A 22,103-nucleotide genomic window follows, 5' to 3' on the forward strand; every position below is an offset into this window, starting at 1 on the left:
ATTCTTATTTTTATTTATGGAGTTACGTCTTATTGAAAAATATTTGATTATTATTGAAAAATTATTGATTTTCCATTTTCTGTTTATTTACACTAATTGTTTTCAATAAATCGTATTTTTGATATCGTCATTAGGTACATAATTATTTTCCTGATATAATTCAATATTTTTATGCTTATGGATGTTTTACATGCTAAATTGTGTTGCCATCATCATAATAAATTTATTCTAAGTAGTCCGTGGAGAGGTATTGTAAATAAAATACTTTTTTAATATCATGAATCTTTTCTGTTATTTAGTAAGCGCATGCCTATACTCTGAGTGGAGCAATATAACTCACATTCTAGCAACTTACATTGACCAATTTACACTACTGCAATTAGGAAAGAGTAAGATTGAACTATATATATTCAATGTATGATCTAAAATTTATATCAAATATATTTTTATAACAAATTTAACTGGAAATTTAAAAGAACCAATACCTTTGACCTTAATAATTTTTTTAGCAGACGAGAGAGAAAGAGAGCCTGTGATATATTGTAAATCCAAATGTCCTTATTGCAGTCTGGTTGCAAGCTTTGTGGGTGTTGTTGGCCTTGCGCTAAAGACGAGATCATGGTGACAGTAACGGTGTACCCACCACACTATCTCATATCAATAATATTCTTTGTATTGAAGTATTAGATTGAACTATAGTTCAATCCGTTCCGTGACCAATCATCACCGTCAACAATAGTCTAATAACATATTTTATTTCAATCAAAGAAAGAAGAATAAAGATAAACAAACCTTAGATTTAGGTATTCCATGCGATTTGCTGATACCTCAGATATATTGTGCACTACTAATAGTTCTTAATCGATATATTATTATTTAAAACACAACTGTATTTCACCCCACTACTTATATAGAGTTTAAACTTCGTTTAAACGTCCGTCGACGTTCGAACGCCAATCTTTGGAAAATCCATAATGAATATCATAGACTATTCAAGCTCTCGACCAATGATATTGCGTCAATTCAAATGTCAAATGTTGTTTATTTGGCTTTTGTCCTCTTATGGTTGGAAAAGACTATACATTGTATCCTGCACTTTTTTGTCCTCTACTGGACTACCAAAATAGAAAACTATGTATAAAATTAAAACAAAGATCGACCCAAAATTAATTCTTTATTATTAAGTTATATCACAGTATATCGCAATTTGTAATCTGCAGCAGAATTGTGAGAAACGAAACGTGCTCCGCTAGATAATCTTCGTGTTTTAAAGAATAGCCACCATAAGTACTATTTGAAAAACTATAATTCTATGATGGCAATGTTTTTAAAGTAGTAAGTGATTTCTTTACATCGATAATTTCTAACATTCATGAATATTTACAATAACAGCTTATAAACTATTTTTTCTGATAATATAATGTAAGACAAATTTATTGATTTTTTCAGATTCAAATCAAAATAAAAAATCTTTCTTAAAGGTTCATTTTCGTGTTATATTTTTTGAATGCTTCGGATTTTTACCAATAAATCGTTTCTAGAAAACATATGACAGTTATCGTCTTCGTCGGCGCGGTTTAGCTGGCGCCTGCACGGTGACGCTAGCGGACGCGATTTCCTCCTGCGTAGCGCCTTCAGTCTTCTCCAGCTGCCCGCGAGCCTCCACGAAGAACATCACGTCGCGGAGCTGTTCTTTGAGATCTGCCACCTTAAAAATTGCGTATATATATTTAGCGAATTCATAACTGAGGTTGTAAGAAATAAAACAATGAAATAATCAAAACGCCGGTATTGACTTTTGAAATTATTATAAAAAACCATAGGTATCGTCGCACAGACTGAATGCTGTAATGTTTAGCATGTACATAAGTTTCAGTATCATGAGGCCGTAGGTCTGAACGTACCTCCGCGGCGAAGGCCTGCTCGCGCGCGTCGGCCCGCTCCTGCCACTGCGCGTGCGAGCGCGCCAGCGCCGCCGCCAGCCCGCGCTCCTCCGACAGCGCGCTCTGCAGCGTGGACACCCTGGGGGGCGAAGTTACTCCGTGACCGGGCTAATTAGTTGCCCAGGCTTCTTCTATGAGGCCATACAAGGACCACAAGAAATCCCTTGATTGTCTCATACAGATAACCTTTTCTTCCAGACGTTTTCTCATGGGTAGCGTCGGCTGCCTCGTTTTTAGTTTAGGCCTCAGAGGTAACAAAAGTCCTCCTAGTAATATATATAATTATAGTCTACTCCCACCTCTAAAGGACTAAAGGAGTAAAGATAAGTGAATAACATTTGATAGCCAACTGACGCGATATCATTTTGTCAATTGATATTTAGTATTGATTACGATTTCAGTAAAAAATGGCGAGATAAATGTAAATGAAGTAGCTATCGGAATTCTGGGATTCGGAAAAATTAAAGGGATATAAGCAGCATTTTTGTAACGGCTGGGCAATCGGCCCACCTGACGGCAAGTAGTCATCGATGCCCATAGACATCGGCGCGTAAGCCGTAAACTGTAAACATTGTCGCTCGCTCCCCAGGGGGCTCACTTGGCGGTGACGTGCTGCAGGCGGCGGTCGAGCGCGGCGTGCTCGCGGCGCAGCGCGGCCAGCTGCTCGCGCAGCGCCGCCGCCTCCGCGTGCGCGCCCGCCGCGCGCGCCTCGGCCGCGCCGCGCTCCGCCGCCCGCGTGCGCTCCAGTCTACAGGTGTAACATTCTTGATGACGTCGGTGACGTCTCGGCGGCGTGGAAATTGAGTGTTTATGTTTATAGAAGCCATATATAGTATAAAACGTGCTGTGTATGGCACGTTTGCGCTAACGTTTGGTTATTATAGTTAAACACGACATAATTAGAAACGACTCAAAATAGAGATATCGAAATAAACTTCAAATCAAACCTTATTAATTTTAGTAACTCAACTATTATAATTAAAATAGATTCTTAGTTCGACAAAATATTCGATTATTTTGTAATGGGATTCTTTCATCAATTATTTAATGTCGTCCAGACCGATTTCGCCCGGCGGACAATCCCAAGAGCGACCAAGCAAATACGCAGGGCATATAGTGCACAAGTCTGTGCGCAAACACAGGTGCACTCCCTCGCTCTCATAATCCGATGGGACAGCAAATCCGACACGACCGGAAACATTTCAGACGCATCACGAACGGCTTTACGTGCTTCCAAGACCCAAGAGATGATGCTGAGAATTTTATATACAAAGGGAAGACTGACTCGGCGATCCTCTCCTCGTAGTAGGAGCGCTGGCCGTCCAGCTGGCGCGTGAGGATGTAGGTGAACTCGAGCTGCGCGTTGTCCAGCTTGTCGTCGTGCGCGGCGCCGTCGGCGGCCACCAGCTTGCCGTCCGCCTTGTTCTGCACGAGGCGGTGCACGAAGTTGTCGCCTGTGGGCGCCACTCCCGTTACTCCTCGACTGACACTCGTTTGAGAAAACAAGTAACTGCACCCCATTCCAATCAAAGAAGGAATAAAGGTAAACAAACGTGAGATTTTTGTATTTCATGCGATTTGATGAAGCTCAACTCTATAAATACTTCTTGATTAATATATATTTAATTATAATAGAACTCTTTTCCACTTAACTACTGATTAAAAATAAAATTTTACTTCCAAAGTTCTGATAAAAGTTTCGTCGACATTCAAAACGCCATTATTTCGCATAAATCCTCAGATACCCCAAATTTGCACATATAACTCTCTCTCATTTCCTTAAAGTCATAAACATATTTTTTTTTTTATAAAATTAAAATGCCATAAAACCGACAACATCTCGTGGTATATTAATCAAGAACTATTTTTAGCGCATAATATAGCAGAATTATTAACAATTTACCTCGAATATGTAAATCTAAGGTTCGTTTACCTTTATTCCCGCTAATATATTAAAATATACTTTCTCTTCTATGGATGAAATAAAGGCTTCTCAAATAAACTTATTATTTGTAGTACATTAATACGTTACCCGCATAGTCCCACACTCTGTTCGAGCCCAGTTGTAACGCGTAAGTGTGATTTGACGCCTGAAAATGTTTAGCGGCATGCCCTTTTTCGTATCTGCAATTACATTTGTTATTATAAAAATCATTTATAAATTAAATGTTTTTTTTAGTTCGTTGGGCTGAGTTGCAGGCACCACTGAATTTTCATGTGCTTGATTGGTGTGTGTAATTCACCTCGTGCTCAGCGGTGAAGGAAAACATCGTGTGGAAACCTCTGTGTCTAATTTCAACGAAATTCTGCCACATGTTGTTCCACCAACCCGCATTGGAACAGCTCCAAAACCTTCTCCTCAAAGGGAGAGGAGGCCATAGCCTATGTGAGATACTATTTATTGTGTTACTAACTGTTATTTCATCACATACTGATTTTTATTTTTGTATATATTTATATGCAGCCGAAGATAAGAAAAAAAGCTTCAAGGAGATAATTACAAAATGTTATAATGCATCCAAAGGCAGTGTAAGATAAGTTAAAATAGGAGAAAGGAGTCAACCGACCTGCCGCAGCCGACGTGTCCGCAGATGAGACAGATCCACAGCGAACCCGCGTCCAGTCCCTCCGCTGCGCCCTCACCCCCCTCCCCTTCACCCGCAGATGCGCACTCGTCCTCCCCCTCCGCCGTGTCCTCGCCCTCTGTACCGAGAATGTGCTTTAGAAAAGAAACGAACATACAAGCAGCACAGAAACAAAAACATTATCAATGAATATGATTTTTTCACACACAACCATCACATTTGTGTAACATCTCCATTCGGACTCACATCAGCTAACATTAGCCCTCCGGATATTCACCTGAATACCGAATATTCACATATTTAGTAAATATGATTACGTGTACGTGAACTCGAAAAAAAGATATAAATTTGAATTATTCGCAGTAAGTTTGAGATTTGAATGATCGTAGACAGCATCTTTCAGTTGTGTTCTGGTGGATATGAATCTAGTATTAAATTGGCACCTCTTTCGCTCTCGCACTGCAGACAGAGCGCCCGCTCGCGCGGCTCGGGCGTCTGCGCGCAGCGACACACGGGGCAGCGCGCGTCCCGCCAGCGCACGAGGCACTCCGCGTGGAAGGCGTGCGCGCACTGCACGCTCAGCACGCCCGCCACGCTCTCGTCCATGCGCTCTGAATCACGGGATGGTACGATACACTGATCATAGTAATGTTATATATGTATTAATAACGATTAAACATCACCTTGTGTGCGAAAGTTTCCTAATGTTTTTTTTATTATGCTAAACATTAATTAAAGCAATATTTTACTTAAATATTTTAATTACGACCTTGGTCAGTAAAATGTGAAAAAAAAAAAAAAATTCGACATATTAATATTATATTTTAATTATGTATTAAAATAAATTTAATTAATTGAAATAATATCTTCAAAAATATAAAAATATATGTAAAACAAAACAACAAAAACATAAATGAACATACCTAAGCAAACGGGACAAGTAGGCAACTCGGTGTGTGAAGGAGGTGCAGCACCATGTCGAGCCCACTCCACACGAGACACCCAGGCCATATGGCACAGAGCTTGAGGCTCTAGGCTACTGTAGGGAACACCCGAAAATGCAGAATGGAACTCCCGCGCTGACTGACATGTTCGAAACCTAGGAAAGGATACAATACATTATATTTAAAGATGAATTGTTTTTAAGAAACAATAAAAAACTATTTCAAAGAAAATTGTTAAAGTTGTAAAGATTTTCCCCTTGTTTTTATATGTCTTATAAGTAAATAAGTTGCTAAACCAAAGAAGACAGGACTATAGCTGAAAAAAATTTAAAACACATTCTCAGTAATAAACATGATCTTAATGGTCACTATTACAACTTGTTGTGTTCAGAATATCATTAAAATATTCAACAAATTAAAAAAAAAGTGTTATATCAGTCAACTTCTTCATATTATGCTAGTTTTTAAGTCTTTAATTACATTTTTTGATGCTGTATAATGATTTAACTTTCCATCATAACTGTGTTATTACATTTTTATGTTGTAAGCTGTGGTCTCTTAATGTTGAAAGAGCACACAACTTGTAAAATTTACACTGATTTATTTCAAGAATGAATAATTAGTGTGTATTATTTACATTACATACATTAGCAGCCTGTAAATTTCCCACTGCCTGGCTAAGGCCTACTCTCCCTTTGAGGAGAAGGTTTGGTGGAATACACATGTTGCAGAGTTTCGTGTATTATTTGCTCCAGTTTTATAAAATTTAATAAAATGAAAAAAATGTCTAGTACATCTTAGTAAATGCACTTTATGACCTTGATATTTCAAATGTAATTTGATTCTAATTTAATTTTATATATAATATGTGATTGTTTTTGTATACAGATTAATAGGATTTTTCATTGTTATACTTGTATCTCAGGCACAGACACAATATTGTCTATGCCCTTGGTACAACTTATCTTTAATAATTCATTGTTATTTTATTTTGCCAGCATTATTATATTATAGTTTACGGTAGCATTACAATTTATTTAAATTAATAGTTATGTAACTCAATTTAATAATATAAAAATATTTTAGACATTGTGTTATAGAGACATAGTTACATAATTTAATACCAATGTTCAATTATCACCTATTTTAATAAATAAATATATAAATAGATTGATATAATTTAATAATAACACTTGACATATATTTCTATAAATTACTTTTAAAAGGTATATCTGTTATAATTGAATGTCTAGTAGATTGAAGGCGAAAACCTCTGTAACTTAGACAGGACTCTTTGAATTGTAGCAAACTCTTCAAAGATTAAAAATATGTGCAGTAAATAGGTGTACCAATTGTAAGTACAGGAGAGGAATACCAAATTATATTATTGTTTGTGTATTTATTTCACTTCTTTAACCAGCAATTACGTAGGATTGACTCTACTTCTGTTTCTGAATTGAACCTTTGCCTACAGAAACATTTAGATGTAGAAACCTGTATAGCACAATATTTTTTGGTCTCAAATGAAAATTTACCTCTAGAGATTCTACTGTAATAATAAATAAACAAACATAAAATTATTTAAATACTAACGTGAGTAGAGCCATATAATGATCAGGCGAGCCATCCCGTAGTACCCTGACATGTGAAATATCCTCCTGACAAGCTGCCGCAAAAGCCAATAGGTCAGCGGCCCCTAAAGCACCAGGCACGGATAGCAAGCACAGAGTCTTAGCTTCTTCTGCTTCCTTTAATTCACTGAAAAACAAATTGTACTTTCAAATGTTACGAAGGTTACAAATTTTATTAGGAATAAATATTAATTCACATACTTTTCTTTATACAAATGTAGGACACCTTTTGTAACTTCCACCAATGGGTTACCACAAAAAAAGCTGATGGTGTTATCATCTTCCGATGTGCTACCCTCTAACGGGGATCTGCGTGAACTTGTGGGTAATATCCCGGAAACACTGTTAGGTCCCATAACGATACTAGCATATGTCTCCACAGTTATGGTCTTTGAATCGCGGGCACCTCTATCTTTCTTCTTCTGCTCTTTAGCTAGTTCTAAAAGATTAAAGATTTCGTTATTTCATCGTAAGTAGTACAAATTAATTATAAATTAATGTAGTATAAAATCGAAGGTAGTTTAATAGTAGATCCTTTGTTTGATGTGTGTGAGATATAATTAAAGTTATTACTTACCAACTTCAACTGGATTATCACCCATTTCAGTCACTTCTTCGTCTATTTCTATCCGTAAAACGCACAAAGATACAGACATTTAAAACGCAAACGCAAGTGTTTCACAACAAAGAACTACTGTCACGACATAACATCTCCTTCTAGTTTCTATTTATTTTACAAATAAGATTATTCAAATTGTATTACTATTTGCCTTAAGTGTACAAATAATTTAATACATAAATAACGCCAATTGCGATAAAGATATATATTCTACTAAATTACTACTTTACAAATTAAACAAGTTTACTATATTTTAATAGATGACAGATGTTCGATAAAATTGAAATCGTTTCATGTTTACATTATTCGTTTGACAATGCATAAAGACTTCCAACTATGTTTGCAATGCGATACCTTCTTAATATGCTAGCATAATACGTCAAATTATGTGATGACTTGCTTTCAAGTTTTCTTTTGAAGTTGTCACGAACAAAATCAATGTTCGCGTCAGACTTTCGTCAATATTTTTTTGACAATTAGTCAAAATATTTAAAAAAATAATTTCTCGATAGAGCCGAGTTCAAAAATGATAGATAGATATTTCAAAAATTGTGCGAATATCTATTATCTAAAGAAAAAAGGAAAACTTGTATATTTCAACAACACAAATTATCAGGCGACAAAAATTTGTATAGCAAATAAATTTACTTTTAAAGTACGAACTTCGAGTACGTTTTTCATTTGCAAATTAGATTGTGCTTTTAATATATAAGACTTCACGGATCGATTTCCACTATATGGTTTCGTAAATGAATCTTCAAAGCAAAGCTCTGGTTTTAAAACCTGGTACCTATTTAGAATATAGATATAGCTTTAACTATATTTTAACATCTTTAAATTTAATAAAAGCCGTTTTTATTACCACTGTTAATTATTGGCACACTCTACTGCACATATGGATCATTTTATAATGTACATCTAGGCATTTTTGGTTTGATTATGATGGGTCATTATTATAATCGTAGGTGTGACTGTTGAATAATGTTGAAATTATGCTACTTTATTTTATTATGAATGGAATTACAATTAGTTCAAAGTAGTAATTTTGCATCAAAAAAAAATTACAACATTAATTTTTTTTTAACCAAGAAATAATTTTATTATAATTTTAGGAATGCAGTATCAGTGCTTATCCGATCGTGAATTGAAGGAATGTTGTGGAAAAAAATAAAAATATTCAATATGGCTACAGATCATACGACGTGAGCTGTCAGCTGTAATAATTTTTTTGTTTCTTTGTGTTTATTACGCCTAAAAATGTTATGATCATTGCAAATACGTGAATATGGGTGCGAAAGATTCAAAACCTAGTTTTATATCTTATGACGATGCAGCTAAACGAGGTATACAGTGTAATTAAAAATAAGTGCGTTGTATGTTGCGGAAAATATCATCAATGTTGTATTTGATTTGCAGTGTCTGATAGTGAATTGAGGCGTATTCGTGAAGCGTTTAAGAGATGTGCCGGAGCGAACGGCTCGACCTTGAGCTTGGAAGCATTCGTCCATGAAGTTTTGTGTGATGGGGTGCCTTACGAAGTGGCAGAGTGGTTGTATCAGGCTTGTGGGGGTACCAAGCGCGGTATTAATTTCAAGGACTTACTCTGTGGTGTTGTTGTTCTAACTAAAGGAAACATTGAAGAAAAAATTAAGTAAGAGTCACCCTATAATCTAAAATTCAAACAAGAAAACCATTAACAATACATTTTCCCACCAATTTATAATTATTTATTACATTTATATTATATTTCTAGACAACATTAAAAATTTTAATTAAGAACACTGATGACGTATTCTTTAATTAAATGATATTCTTGAACTGTATTAATTAAATTTTAAATCCAATTTGATTAATCGCAGGTTCCTCTGGACTCTATATGTGAATAATCAAAGTGAAAATGGTACGTACATATATAAAAGGGACTTTGCTAAAGCTTTGCATTTGGAAAACACATCGCTACCGATAAATGAAGCACATGGGACCATTGAGATTCTGACAAGTCTCTTTGGTAGTGGAGAAAAGGTGACATTTGATCAGTTCCGTTCCTGGCTGCTCATACACAAGGATGCCACAGTGCTGTCAAAATGGCTGTTATATGATAGAAGCAATGTCGTACAAGACTTGGAGACACCTACATTTTACCAGAGCTTAGCTGGTGTCACACATTTGGAAGAAAGAGTAAGTAAGAACGTTTTTATTTTTAATTTACATGTATTCAATATAATCCCAATTCAAAAACATACCTATTACAATACAATAATAAATACAAGGTTGAAACTTAACAAAGTTGCAAAATATTACATAAATCAATTATCAATTTAATGAAAACGATTACAAATTATATATGTATAAGATGTATAATAGAGGGTTGGGTTAATATGCAATAAATTACCTAACTTGTAATATCTGCTGCACTGTGTTATCTTTCTATGCTATCTCTGTGTTTATTTATATGCCAATAACCTCAAATGGGATATTTTTCTTATATTAAATTACATTGTCTTTCAGGTGAATAATCTTGTTCTAAAATAGGTTGATGTGTAATTATATATATATACAGTTATTTTGAAATTATTATCGTCTTTACATGTCAGAAATGTAATTTCATTTTCATTTAAATATAAAGATTGTTGTAATTACTAAACGTTTTTTTAAATCTATTACATTCAACTTTATTTTAAATATATATATGATTTTAAGCAACATAGCTTAGCTTAGTTTTATATTAAATCTTCTAAAATGTCAATATAAAAAAGTAGGATCCAGATTTAATAAAGAATATTTTTGTTTTGTAGTTAACATTCATCTTATTATGAAGTCGTACATACTACGATATATTTATTATATATTATGTTTTATAATGAATTTAAATATTGAATACTTTACAACAATACAAATATACTGAAATTATATCAGATGTTCTACAGCCAAACAGCAATGCTTAGTATTGTTGTTCCAGTTTAAAGTACCACCATAATGGTGTGTGAGCCAATTGGTGCGTCATTGGTGATGTAACCATTCCTTACCTCTATGAGTGGTGACAACTAACCTACCTATTTAATAAATAAAAAATAAGAAACGCTATTGGAAAAAAAGTCACGGTAATAGTTATACGTTTCTTTTTCCAGTTTTTCCAATGGCCTTGTGCATAATTCATAATCCAACTAGTATTATAAATATGTCAGTTTACTTGCCTTTTAGGCTCTCAAATCTTAACTCCTCAACTGAAACACACATACATATAGCCTATTCCAATAAGGAAGTAAAAAAAAAGATAACAAACCATAGATTTACGTATTTTATGCGATTTGCTAATAAATCAGCTATATTGTGCACTACTAAGAGTTTATGATTAATATATCTTTATTTATAATCCAACACTATTACACGTAACCACTTATTTCTATTAGAATTTTACTTTCAAAATTCCAATAACAGTTTCGTCGACGATTAAATTTTTTGGCAAATTCATAGTGAATATCATAGATAGCTCAAGCTCTCGACCAATGATATCGCGTCAATTTGCCGTCAAATGTTGTTTGGTTTTTCTCCTCTTGTGGTTGAAATAAAGTGTACATTATTTTTTTTAATCACAATGTCAGGGAAAAATTTAACTATGACAGAAAAAAACATAAGAGTTCCAAATACCTGATGCCCCCGCAAACCGGATGAGACCGGTTGAAACTAGTAAACAAAATGACATGAATATTCATTTTATCCTCATAATGAATAACTCATTCAAGAAATGTTTTACATAAAAATAAATGATTGTACTTATTTTAATCATTGGTAAAGATTTATTTGTAGCTTCTTATTCATAGTCTTTATACTCGGGTAGTTGACTTACTGACTAGCTATCTACATATCTTATCTGAATAATAAATTAAATAAATTGATAGTATTCAGAATGGCCCAGTAGAGAGAATACTATTCTGTATTATTTATTTCTTTCTGATTTATATGACGTTTAACATACTTTATTTTTAATTATAGTTAATCTCTTCTTGACCTTCATTGGTACCACCCACTCATATATTCTACCCCTAAGTAGCAATACTTATTGTTGTGGCACAACAGGCACAAGGCAAATAAAATATCAGTTACCAAGTTTTGTGGAACATTCTGTAAGAATTGATTATTTCATACAGCGCCAATGTTATTTTCCATTTGCCCGTGTGATGAATTTCTAACAATATGAATGCAGCTTGGGATATACTTAACAGCCAAACGGAATGGACAAAGGTCAAAAGTAGGATATTTATGAGACACAAAACATCACTAGACAATAATAATTCAGACGGAATTACGTTTCGGTTTTAAATTTCAAAGCTCACAACTTAACTACCGATTGGTTAATAGATATTGAATCAACATTGCTACCGACTAGTTAATTGATTATATTGATTGGTCGTCGGGCACCAGTCGATAAACGTAGTCATACATCGATACATACCGAAGTAATATTATTGATCGCCGTCTGCTCCCGCATATTTCTGAGAACTGGTCGCCTGTACAATCTCTACATGGTATAAAGCAAAGTCGCTTCTCGCCGTCTGAACGCTTAGATGTTTTAAACTTCGCGACGAATTTTTATGCAGTTTTCATCAATAGCTATTCAAGTGAAAGGTTTATATGCATAATAGTAATTATTGTTGATGACAACCGAGTATTTCAACTTGCCTTGCCGGAATTAACAGGAATATTTCTTTTTGTGTTTGATTTGATAATAACTCAGCTATATTGTGCACTACTAAGAGTTTATGATTAATAAATCTTTATTTATAATACAACACTATTACACTTAGCTATTTATTTCAACTTTAATTTTACTTTCAAAATTCCGATAATAGGTTAGTCGACGTTCTAAACGCCATTTTTTCGCGAATCCATAGTGAATATCATAGATTAATCAAGCTCTCAACCAATAATAACGCGTCAATTTGCTGTCAAATGTTGTTTATTTGGCTTTTTTCCTGTTACGGTTGAAATAGAGTGTGTAATATAATATTATAAACGCGAAAGTAACTTTGTCTGTGACCTCTTCACGCTTAAACCACTGCACCGGTTTAGGTGAATTTTCGTATAATTTCGTGAATGAAGGTGAAGGTTTGTGTGCTATAAAGTTTTATAAATAACGTTAGGGTAAAGCCGTGGTATCGACCTAGTATATATAAGGAAACTACACTATAGATTGAAATAAGCGCTCTATAATTTTTTTAATAAAAGGACTAGGAAGTTGGCCTTGTCGGGTAAATATTTGAACGACTTCTAAAAAAGGAGTTTACATGTTTGACGCACATGTTTCTTATATATGCACGTTAACCGATTACGGGAAAACTTCTAGGTCGTCTTGGATAATTTAAACTATATTCTATTGAGGTAGGTCTTCCGGGTATCTCATATATTCATATTAGTTGTCGCACGCGGTTTTGTGCGCGTTTTAGGGGTTGGTCATCAAGTGTTACGTATATAAAAGTAGATTATGTCCTTTTTGTAGTCTAAACTTTATACCAAATTTTATCAATTTGTGTGACAGACAGTTAATTTCGCATTTATAATATTACTATAGGTGAACTATCAATGATTGGCGTATGAATGACGAAAGGTCATATTCAATGATGTACAATATAGAAAGGTCATATCATCAATTTTTATGGATCTTGTATGATTTCTCAACTAGCTTTCGACGGCGCGTGTTAATTGTTAATTAAGGGTATAAGCTATCTCCGTTTCAAATTTCATCTAAATCCGTCGAACTGTTTTTCCGTAAATGAGCAAAGAACATCCACATACAAACTTTAATATTACTTATAACTTGACAAGCGATTTCGCTGATTTAAACCCTTTATATACAGTAAGGTTTGGGCAAAATGTGTGCAATAATTTCCTTGTTACATTGAAGCAGCTTGCATTAAACTTCACTATCATTAGTACACTTATAACTTTAGGTGAAACGATTTAACACAGTATTAATATTTAATTGAATTAATAATACGTTAATTTTGAACGATACACTACACGTTGTTTTGAAAAAATCATATTAATTTAACATTACAGTCGTACAATTATTTAAAGACAAGTATATATAGTTGCATAACAAGATACTTCAAATATACATTCAGAAATATGTAATAGTTAACTACAGGCATAGATCGTTATGATTATTTCCTAAGTAATTTTCTTGGTTACAAATTGCAATGACAATTAGCGTAGCCAGGGTTCTGTTAGGGGCGTGGAACGACCAAGTTTATTCACATGGTACACAGAAATATAAAACTTCATTGGTCACGCTTCGATGCCAACATTTTACAATTTTACCAGTTGTTTAAATTTCAACGTTTAAGTTTTGCGTAACATTATTCAATATAGTTGCTACGATATGTCAAACAAATGAATTAAATTAATGCATTTTCGATTGTGTTTCACTGTACCAAGCGTGGAAATTAATATGGCTTGTCTCTTGTGCCTATGTAATTAGTCTCACCCTGAAACCGTTTCCTTTTTGCCTCCAGTTTCTGAAAAGTAGGAACACTGAACGCTTACTGGTCGCCTTTTGCGAAATCTGTATCAACAAATGATCAGTCTCGTTATAAGCGTATAAGGGTATTTGACCAACCCTCCTCTCACTCTCTCGGACCGCGCCTGTAGGCTTTATGGGGATTTCATATCTAGCTCAAAAGGAAAAATATAAATATTACACAAAAGTCACCTTAGAAAACAAGAAAGAAGAAATTATATTCAGCCATTTGTCAATTTAAAACTATAACCCCAAAAAATAAGATCTATATGTTTGTATGTCTAGAGTTTGTATTTCGTTACATTAATTAGTTTGTAAAGGAAGCCATGATATGAAATCTTGTTTTAGTACGCTTAGCTCTAATCTTATACCTACTCTTATTTTACGACCCAGAACATCAGACGATATTTGATTAGTAATTTTTTACAAAAGTCTGGTGTAATTACAAGCTTAAGGTATATAATACCTTCGTTGCCAAGTTGCTGGCAAAATGACGATGTATGGGATGTATTGAGTGCCAATGTCTATGGGCGGTCTATGTATAATATAAAAATGAATTACTGAATATGTTGCTAAGCTCATATGTCGAGAACAACTGTACCGATTTCGCTAATTTTGCTTAGAATATTCCTTCAAGTACGATATTGGTTTTTACGCAGAGAAAAATTAAAAAAAAAATACCCGAAAAAGTCTAAAAACAACGCTTTTCTATAATCTCATACAAACGACTCGTAATAATACTTAAAAATCAATTTGAACTTTAATGATATACCATAAAGTTCAAGTGCTACTGGAGAGGTTCCAGAAGACAAAAAAATTGAGTGTCGTCAGTATCGTGTAAATAGATCAATAAGGCCCTTTACAGCATGTAATTTAAATGAATATTTTCATATTTAAAACGCAGGGACGGGGACGCGGTTTGTATTGTCTAATGATAAAAAATTGCACCCGTTGCACCCGTGCGAATACGGAGCGGGTCGCTAGTTTTAAATTAAAATAGTCTTTCGTATGTATATGACATTAAATATGTTAAAACGTTACATAATTAAATCGGATGACATACATTTGAATAAATCAACGACTTAAGTACGTGTGTGACAAACAAACAAAGCGTTTAAATAATAACTCATCTTGGCCTTGCAGTGAGATAACGTACTTTCTTAGAACATCCTAAGGCTTATAACGTTTAAACATTATTTGTAGTATTACTATAAGGTGTCTTGAAAAATGGTTGTCCCACTGTTGAGTAGAGGTTACAGAGATAAAGGTAGTTACTCCTCCACCACATCTTGAGACATGTGACATAATATGATATATACATATATAAATTTTCCTAATGTTTTTCCTTCAAAGAACGTCTGGTATGGAACTGTATTACAAATATAATTTCCTTTCCTTGAATTTTGGTTTAGATTATAGTATTCCAAATATTCATTAACGTACTTTCATTATTCGCTACTGGGCTAAAATGCTTGTTTTACGTATTTCCACTGCATGCAAACTGGATTAACATATCTACTCATTAATAAGTAGACACTTTTTTTGTGAGGAAACTGAAACAATACTAAACCAATATACATAAAATGAATAGCAGAAGATGTAGCGCGTTTTGGATGTTTTAATAATATTATTATGTTAACTAGCTGCGCTTCGCAGTTTCACACGTTCCAAATTTATACTGTTCATGTGACAAGCACGAATTTAATGTACTTGAAGACCAATAAAAAGCATTTATTAAAAACAGTGTAAGGGAATACCCACTTACACGTAAAGGTTTTAAAAATGAATAACAATTTGAATTACAAATAGAAGCAAAATAATGTTAGCTTCGGTTTTTCCTTCGGTGCAAATATTTGTGGTTGCAAAGAACCTTCGTCGCGTACCGATGTCTAATTAAATTTTATGTAATTACTCAGGATTTTATCGCGCGACAGAAAAAAAAGCATGTTCGTTTTTATTTTTTGAATTCGCTCATCATTTGTTTGTTTTAAAACTAACCTAACCTAACCTAACCTAACCTAACCTAACCTTTTAAAACTGTGCATAGAAAGACAAACAAATGACGAGCGAACGTCCATAGTCGAATAAGCAACATTTGACATCGAATTGACGCAAAATCATTGGTATTGTATTGATCTTGTTTTGCGAAAAAGTGCCGTTTGGAACGTCGAAGAAACTCTTAACTAAAGTAAATTTAAAGTGGATATAGGTGTTGTGTGGAATAGTGATGTATTATAAATGAAAATATGTTAATAAAGAATTCTTAGTAGTGCACAATGTAGCTGAGCTGTAAGCAAATCGCATGGATTACGTAAATCTAAAGTATGTTAATCTTCATTCCTTCTTCTATTGGAAAAGGCTGTAGTAAAATATTTAAAGATTACAATAGAGTACTAGACTATAGTGTTTTTTTTTAAAACTAATTTTTGTTTAGCGGTCAGACCGAGAAGACAAAATAGAGTTAGAGAGTCGGTCTTCTACGTCTAAAGTAATTTACCATATTTCTATGAACGGAATATGAATTGGCTGAGTGTCATTCACGACGCTGGTTGAACGGCGCCCTTTAGTTAAGTGTCTAGGCAGTTAATTAAATGTCTAATTTAACCAGTTGGCAGTGACACGTATATTACATAATTATAAAGAACAACATGATAAATAGTATGGAATGTATATGAATCTCTACTCCCCGATATTGAAATGTATTAAAGACATAGATTTAGAATAGACTAGATTCTACGAGCAATCCGACCGTGCCCGAAGTGCTGTTTAAAAATTTTACACTCAACTACTTTAGTTTTTGTTCGTGTTAAAAACTGTTTTCGTGTTATTCAGGTATTACATACCATCGATAAGTTATTTTGTTGCTCAAATAGCTGTAATTACTTAGTCTTAAGTACGGCTGTGGTGTCGTCATGGTAGGTATAAAAAGATGACACGCTCGGATTTCAATATTATCTAATGAACATGCGGTATCTAACCCAATCTAAATCCGTGATTATAGGTTTGAATGTCTTGGTATTAGTGTGCAAGTAAGATTATGCATATAAACATATTCCCCCTTAGCAGAGCAAGAGATATTACTTGGTGGTAGGGCTTTGTACAAGCTCATCTGGGTAGGTACCACCCACTCATCAGATATTATTCCGTCAAACAACAATGCTTAGGATTGTTGTGTTCCGGTTGGAAGGGTGAGTGAGGGACATAAAACCTTAGCTCTCAAGGTTGGTGGCATTGGTGATGTAAGGAATGTTTAATATTTCTTACAGCACGATTATTTATGGGCGGTGGTCATTATTTACCACCAGGTGGCCCATTTGCTCATATATCATAAAAAGTATATATTGCATAAATGCGCAAACACAGATGCACCCCATTCCTTCACCCAAAAAGTAGAGTTTGAGATCGAGAACACAGACGCAAGATTCGAGATCCGCAACCTTGTAAACTAGCCACTAGAAAAACAAGGCAGTTTATATGAGCATGGTTATTGAATGAAGTTCCTCAAACTAATTGTAAACTCCTTAATCTCTTTATTGTATAATCTTAATGATTGTATGACGAAATGACGGACGGATTAGTCACACGTTCATTAAATATATTATATATATAGTATTTTCCAACTACAAGACAAAAGCCAAATAAACAACATTTGACAGCGAATTTATGCGATACCATTGGTCAAGAGCTTGATTAATCTATGATATTCATTATGGATATACGAAAAAAAGCGTTTTGAACGTTCACAAAACAGTTATCGGAAGGAAAAATAAAGTGGATATAAGTATTGTAGTCAAGTGAAATAGTGATGTATGTATTATCATTAAAGATATATTTTGACTTAGTAGTGACTTTATAGTTGAGCTATTAACGAAACGCATGATATACGTAAATCTAAGGTTTGTTTAACTTTATTTATGTGAGTCAGTAACTCTTTTGTGGGGGCAATGTATACGGTTCTCCAACAGGATCCCAGAAAGCGTTCAAAATGCTTCTGTTGCCAAATTAAAAAACGCTTGTGTTCGAAAGTTCGTTACTATACAATTAGTGAGTTTATGATTGATAGCATACCTTGGGAATGAAATGATCGCCTCCTGACTATTTATATTCATATTCAATATATGTATTTAATTAGTTTGATAAAAAACAAAAGACCCGCTGAGTTTCTTTCGCCGATTCTTCTCAGGTCAGGTTGTTTCCTTTTCCGAACCTGTGGTAGTGTTTAATTTGTCTATCAATTAGTAAGTGTAATGCCTGTTTATTGAATAAAGGAATTTGAGTTTAAGTTTGAGTACTCCTACTTCGATTAGAAAAGGCTGAAAATTGAAATAGTATTTTTTAGTCATTAAGACGCGCCCCTCCACGTTAATTTAATATCGACTTGCATAAGTATTAGTGAGTGACGCTTGTGCTTGCAATATGTGTTAGTGTGCGTGAAATGACTAGTAACGATAGCAAAACAATACAAAATACATTATATTTGTTAGGTTGTTTTTTTAATGTATTAATTTGACGTGGAGGGAGGAGCGCGCCTCCGTGAGTGGAAAGATATATTTTATAATGTACATAGATAAAGAAAAATTTTGACTAGTTTATAACATTTTCAATGGCGAATAGTATTTCTTTAACTAGCTTTTATTTAACTTTACCAGTTATAATGTTATCCGTGTTTATCCGTGGATTCGCGTGCGTATGAGAGCATATGAGGTGCTAGGTACCTTATGTCCTTTTCTGTACACGTCACCTGTATTGATCTGATTGTACCAAACAAAGAATCAAACTCATTATAGTATTTATAAAATGGGTTTAGGTGGTCGAAATCTTGCAATTGTACTTGAACAAATCTTATTTTAATCTAATGTTTGACGATAGGCAATACGGCAGTTAATAATACAATCTTATGTATATATTTATTTATTTATTTAATAAGTACACTAACAATATACATATTAATTGATGGTTTACACAACATCCAAAAAAAGAAAATCAACTTCTGATATGTACATCGATTACAAGTGTACATAACATTCACAGTGTATGGTGTCAACATGTAAAATAAAGTTTAAATTAAGTTGAAACTAAAATATATTATACAATTTTAAAAATTATATATATAGAATATTATTATATTATTCAGTTCTATATATAATAATTATTATATATAGAACTGAATAGTGGATGAATATTTAATAAGTCGGATAACTTTTATACTTTCGAATTAATCGATAATCAGATATAAAATATTAAAATTATAAATGACTGCAGTCTTTATCTAGAGCTAGAGATAACTATGTATACTTTTTTACGATAAGTTATAGAGCTTTCAAATACTTCCGATAACCTTATTAAAAATAATAAATTAGTAAATTTAATCCCTCGGCCCAATACAAAATAAGCTCATAAAACCCGTGCATTAGTTCTTATCAGCTTGTAAAATTTATCTTTACCAGGATATAATAGAGCTAGAGAAATGCTTCTGGTGTCTCCGAAATTCGGCGCCGACGGGCGAGCTGGACGCGTCCAGCTTGCGCGGTCTTCTGACGCCGCCGTTGCCTCGCGCCGCTTTCGAGGGCACGTTCCTCGCCTTCGACGAGAACAGAGATGGACACATCGACTTCAAGGAGTTGTGCTGCGGGCTCAGCGCCGCCTGCAGGGGACCAACTACAGAGAGGCTCAAATGTAAGTCTTTATTGAAGTTTTGTCATCGAAACTATTTTCTTATGTTATTTATATTTTAATAGTGAACGGTATTATGCCTGCCCTGATTCCAAGTTCTTTGGGACTTTGCCGTTCTTCTTCATAGAATCTGAGAGTTCTTTTTCATAAGATCTGCGCAGCATTCATCGAGACTTGGATCTGAATAGATTTTGAAGTCAATCTATTTAGCTGGTCTGAAGATATTCGAAAAATAAAAATGATAAATGTATATATATGTTTTCGTAGACTCGAAAACAGCGGGAAGTTGTAGGTATCGCCTGTCAACCACATATTTAAGTAAATATATATTCCTAGTAGATTTAACTGCATGCCGGATTTCTGCCTTGGGAATGGTTTTGTGGGTTCTGTTATTATTCGGGTGGCTGAGGTTGATGGATTACGAACTCTATTGCAGATTGGTCGTAAAAATCCCTTAGCCCATTTTTACGACACCTACAGTTTGACATTTGATGGTTCTGCTCTGCTCTGCTCGTAATGTTAATAGTTAATATATTACTTCGTAAAAATAATATTTGTGATTTGTTTTATTAAGGCGGATGTGTTGGATATAGATGCGTGGAAAAAATTAAGCAAGAGTTTGAAATGTAATAAGGACAATTTTCGTTCATTTAAAATAATAATGGCAATCATATCATTCTGACGACGACTTTGTTTCCAATGATGTCAATTTAAATACTATCGTCGAATCTATATTCAAATAGGCAAACACAAAACCGTGTGTCTCGTGCGTGTGTTTTTACTTATTCGATCGCGTTGAAGTTTGTTACGATTTCTATGGAAAAAAATCAGCGCCGTTTAGTAACAGAATTGAAATCATAATTTGTGAGTTGAGTTGTTTTTACTTCGAAAATCGACTAGAATTCGACAGTGATAACGTTAACGCTCGTGATTACTTGTTTCCAGTATTTCACTGTGAGCGCGGGTAATATTTTAGGATATTTTGACAATTTTAAAAGTAAAATTTACTTAACGGTATACGAGTAAATTCGTAAAACTCGCACCTTTAATGTTTTCAACAAAAAAACTGCGAGAATTTATACATGTTTTACTCTTGTTTTTAATATTGATTACCTCGCACTTCGACCATTGACCATTTCGATCATCATTATCATTACATAGTATAAAATAAAGTCGCTTACCGCTGTCTGTCCCTGTGTATGCTTAGATCTTTAAAATTACACGACGGATTATGATGCGGTTTTTCTTAATAGATAAATTGATCAAGAGGAATGTTTAATACATGCACAATATAGTAGAGAAACACTGGTAATTTTAGAGGTTTCTGAAGTGATGTCGTAATTAAATACAATTTTTGTATTGCAAATGTTGGTTGAACACTACGAGATAGATCAAAATAATGTTATACAGTATTTAACACCTAAAAAAGGTCTTCAAAAAACTCCGTGGTGGTATATGTCTCTTAGGGATGGCCCACAACAACCATTTTTTATCCCTTACTTTTTAGGAGAAATAATGGCTTATTTTCGAAGCGGTTTAAAGCAATACAGCCAATCCTTATCCAATGAAGTACCTTAAATACATTGTGCATTTAATATAGATCAATATGGCCCTTTACAGCGTGCAATTTAAATGAATATTTTCGAAGATATTACAGATTTAAAACGCAGGGACATAGCGGTTTGTATAGTCTAATAACTGAAAAACTGGGAACGCTTGAGACATTCTGTCGTATATCCTCATTGAATCCATGCGAAGCCGGAGCGGGTCGCTAGTTAGTTTTATAAAAGAGCATAATTATATCGTAAAGTCTTACGTATTATTCCATGATCAATGTATTCAATGAACTCTCAGTAATAAAACTCAACGTTAGCGACTTTTCTTGAATTTGATATTAGTGATGACGTCAACAGACTCCGAGATACAATATCGGGAGATAAGCTATTCTTTCTAATATTTTATCTGATCGTCCTCACTGATACGGTCGGACCCTATTAAATAAATATTACATTTGGTTGTCCCACTTCGTGAGGAGTACAATCGTACATACTTGGTGATAGGGCTTTGTCTAGGCTGGTACCAGCATCAGATATTCTTCCGCCAAACAGCGATACTTAGCATTCTTGTGTTAGATGTAAGGTTGGGCGGCGGCGCCTTGGCTATGCGAGGATTGTTTAATATTTCTTACTTA

At 34.1% G+C, this 22,103-nt stretch overlaps 2 protein-coding genes across 4 annotated transcripts in view; one reads left to right on the forward strand and one right to left on the reverse strand.

Moving 5' to 3' along the window:
• Nucleotides 1-1,157: 1,157 nt before the first annotated feature.
• On the reverse strand, nucleotides 1,158-8,027 carry LOC125072011 (BRCA1-associated protein). Its single transcript, XM_047682477.1, has 11 exons — nucleotides 7,681-8,027; nucleotides 7,305-7,542; nucleotides 7,066-7,230; nucleotides 5,452-5,627; nucleotides 4,972-5,139; nucleotides 4,511-4,646; nucleotides 3,976-4,067; nucleotides 3,229-3,397; nucleotides 2,542-2,691; nucleotides 1,905-2,022; nucleotides 1,158-1,708 (listed from the first exon to the last, which is right to left on the reverse strand). The coding sequence occupies exons 1-11, from the start codon at nucleotides 7,757-7,759 to the stop codon at nucleotides 1,556-1,558; spliced, it is 1,644 nt and encodes a 547-aa protein (XP_047538433.1). The 5' UTR covers nucleotides 7,760-8,027; the 3' UTR covers nucleotides 1,158-1,555.
• An 896-nt stretch (nucleotides 8,028-8,923) lies between these two features.
• Nucleotides 8,924-22,103, forward strand: part of LOC125071690 (ubiquitin carboxyl-terminal hydrolase 32) — a 33,417-nt gene continuing 20,237 nt past the window's right edge. For all 3 annotated transcript variants that reach the window (XM_047682026.1, XM_047682028.1, XM_047682027.1), the window contains exons 1-4: nucleotides 8,924-9,065; nucleotides 9,139-9,373; nucleotides 9,582-9,900; nucleotides 19,687-19,915. In XM_047682026.1, coding sequence (XP_047537982.1) covers nucleotides 9,008-9,065; nucleotides 9,139-9,373; nucleotides 9,582-9,900; nucleotides 19,687-19,915 — 841 coding nt within the window. In that variant the 5' untranslated portion in view covers nucleotides 8,924-9,007. The remainder of the gene's footprint in view (nucleotides 9,066-9,138; nucleotides 9,374-9,581; nucleotides 9,901-19,686; nucleotides 19,916-22,103) is intronic.

Source organism: Vanessa atalanta, chromosome 20 (assembly GCF_905147765.1).
Source record: "Vanessa atalanta chromosome 20, ilVanAtal1.2, whole genome shotgun sequence".
NCBI lineage: Eukaryota > Metazoa > Arthropoda > Insecta > Lepidoptera > Nymphalidae > Vanessa > Vanessa atalanta.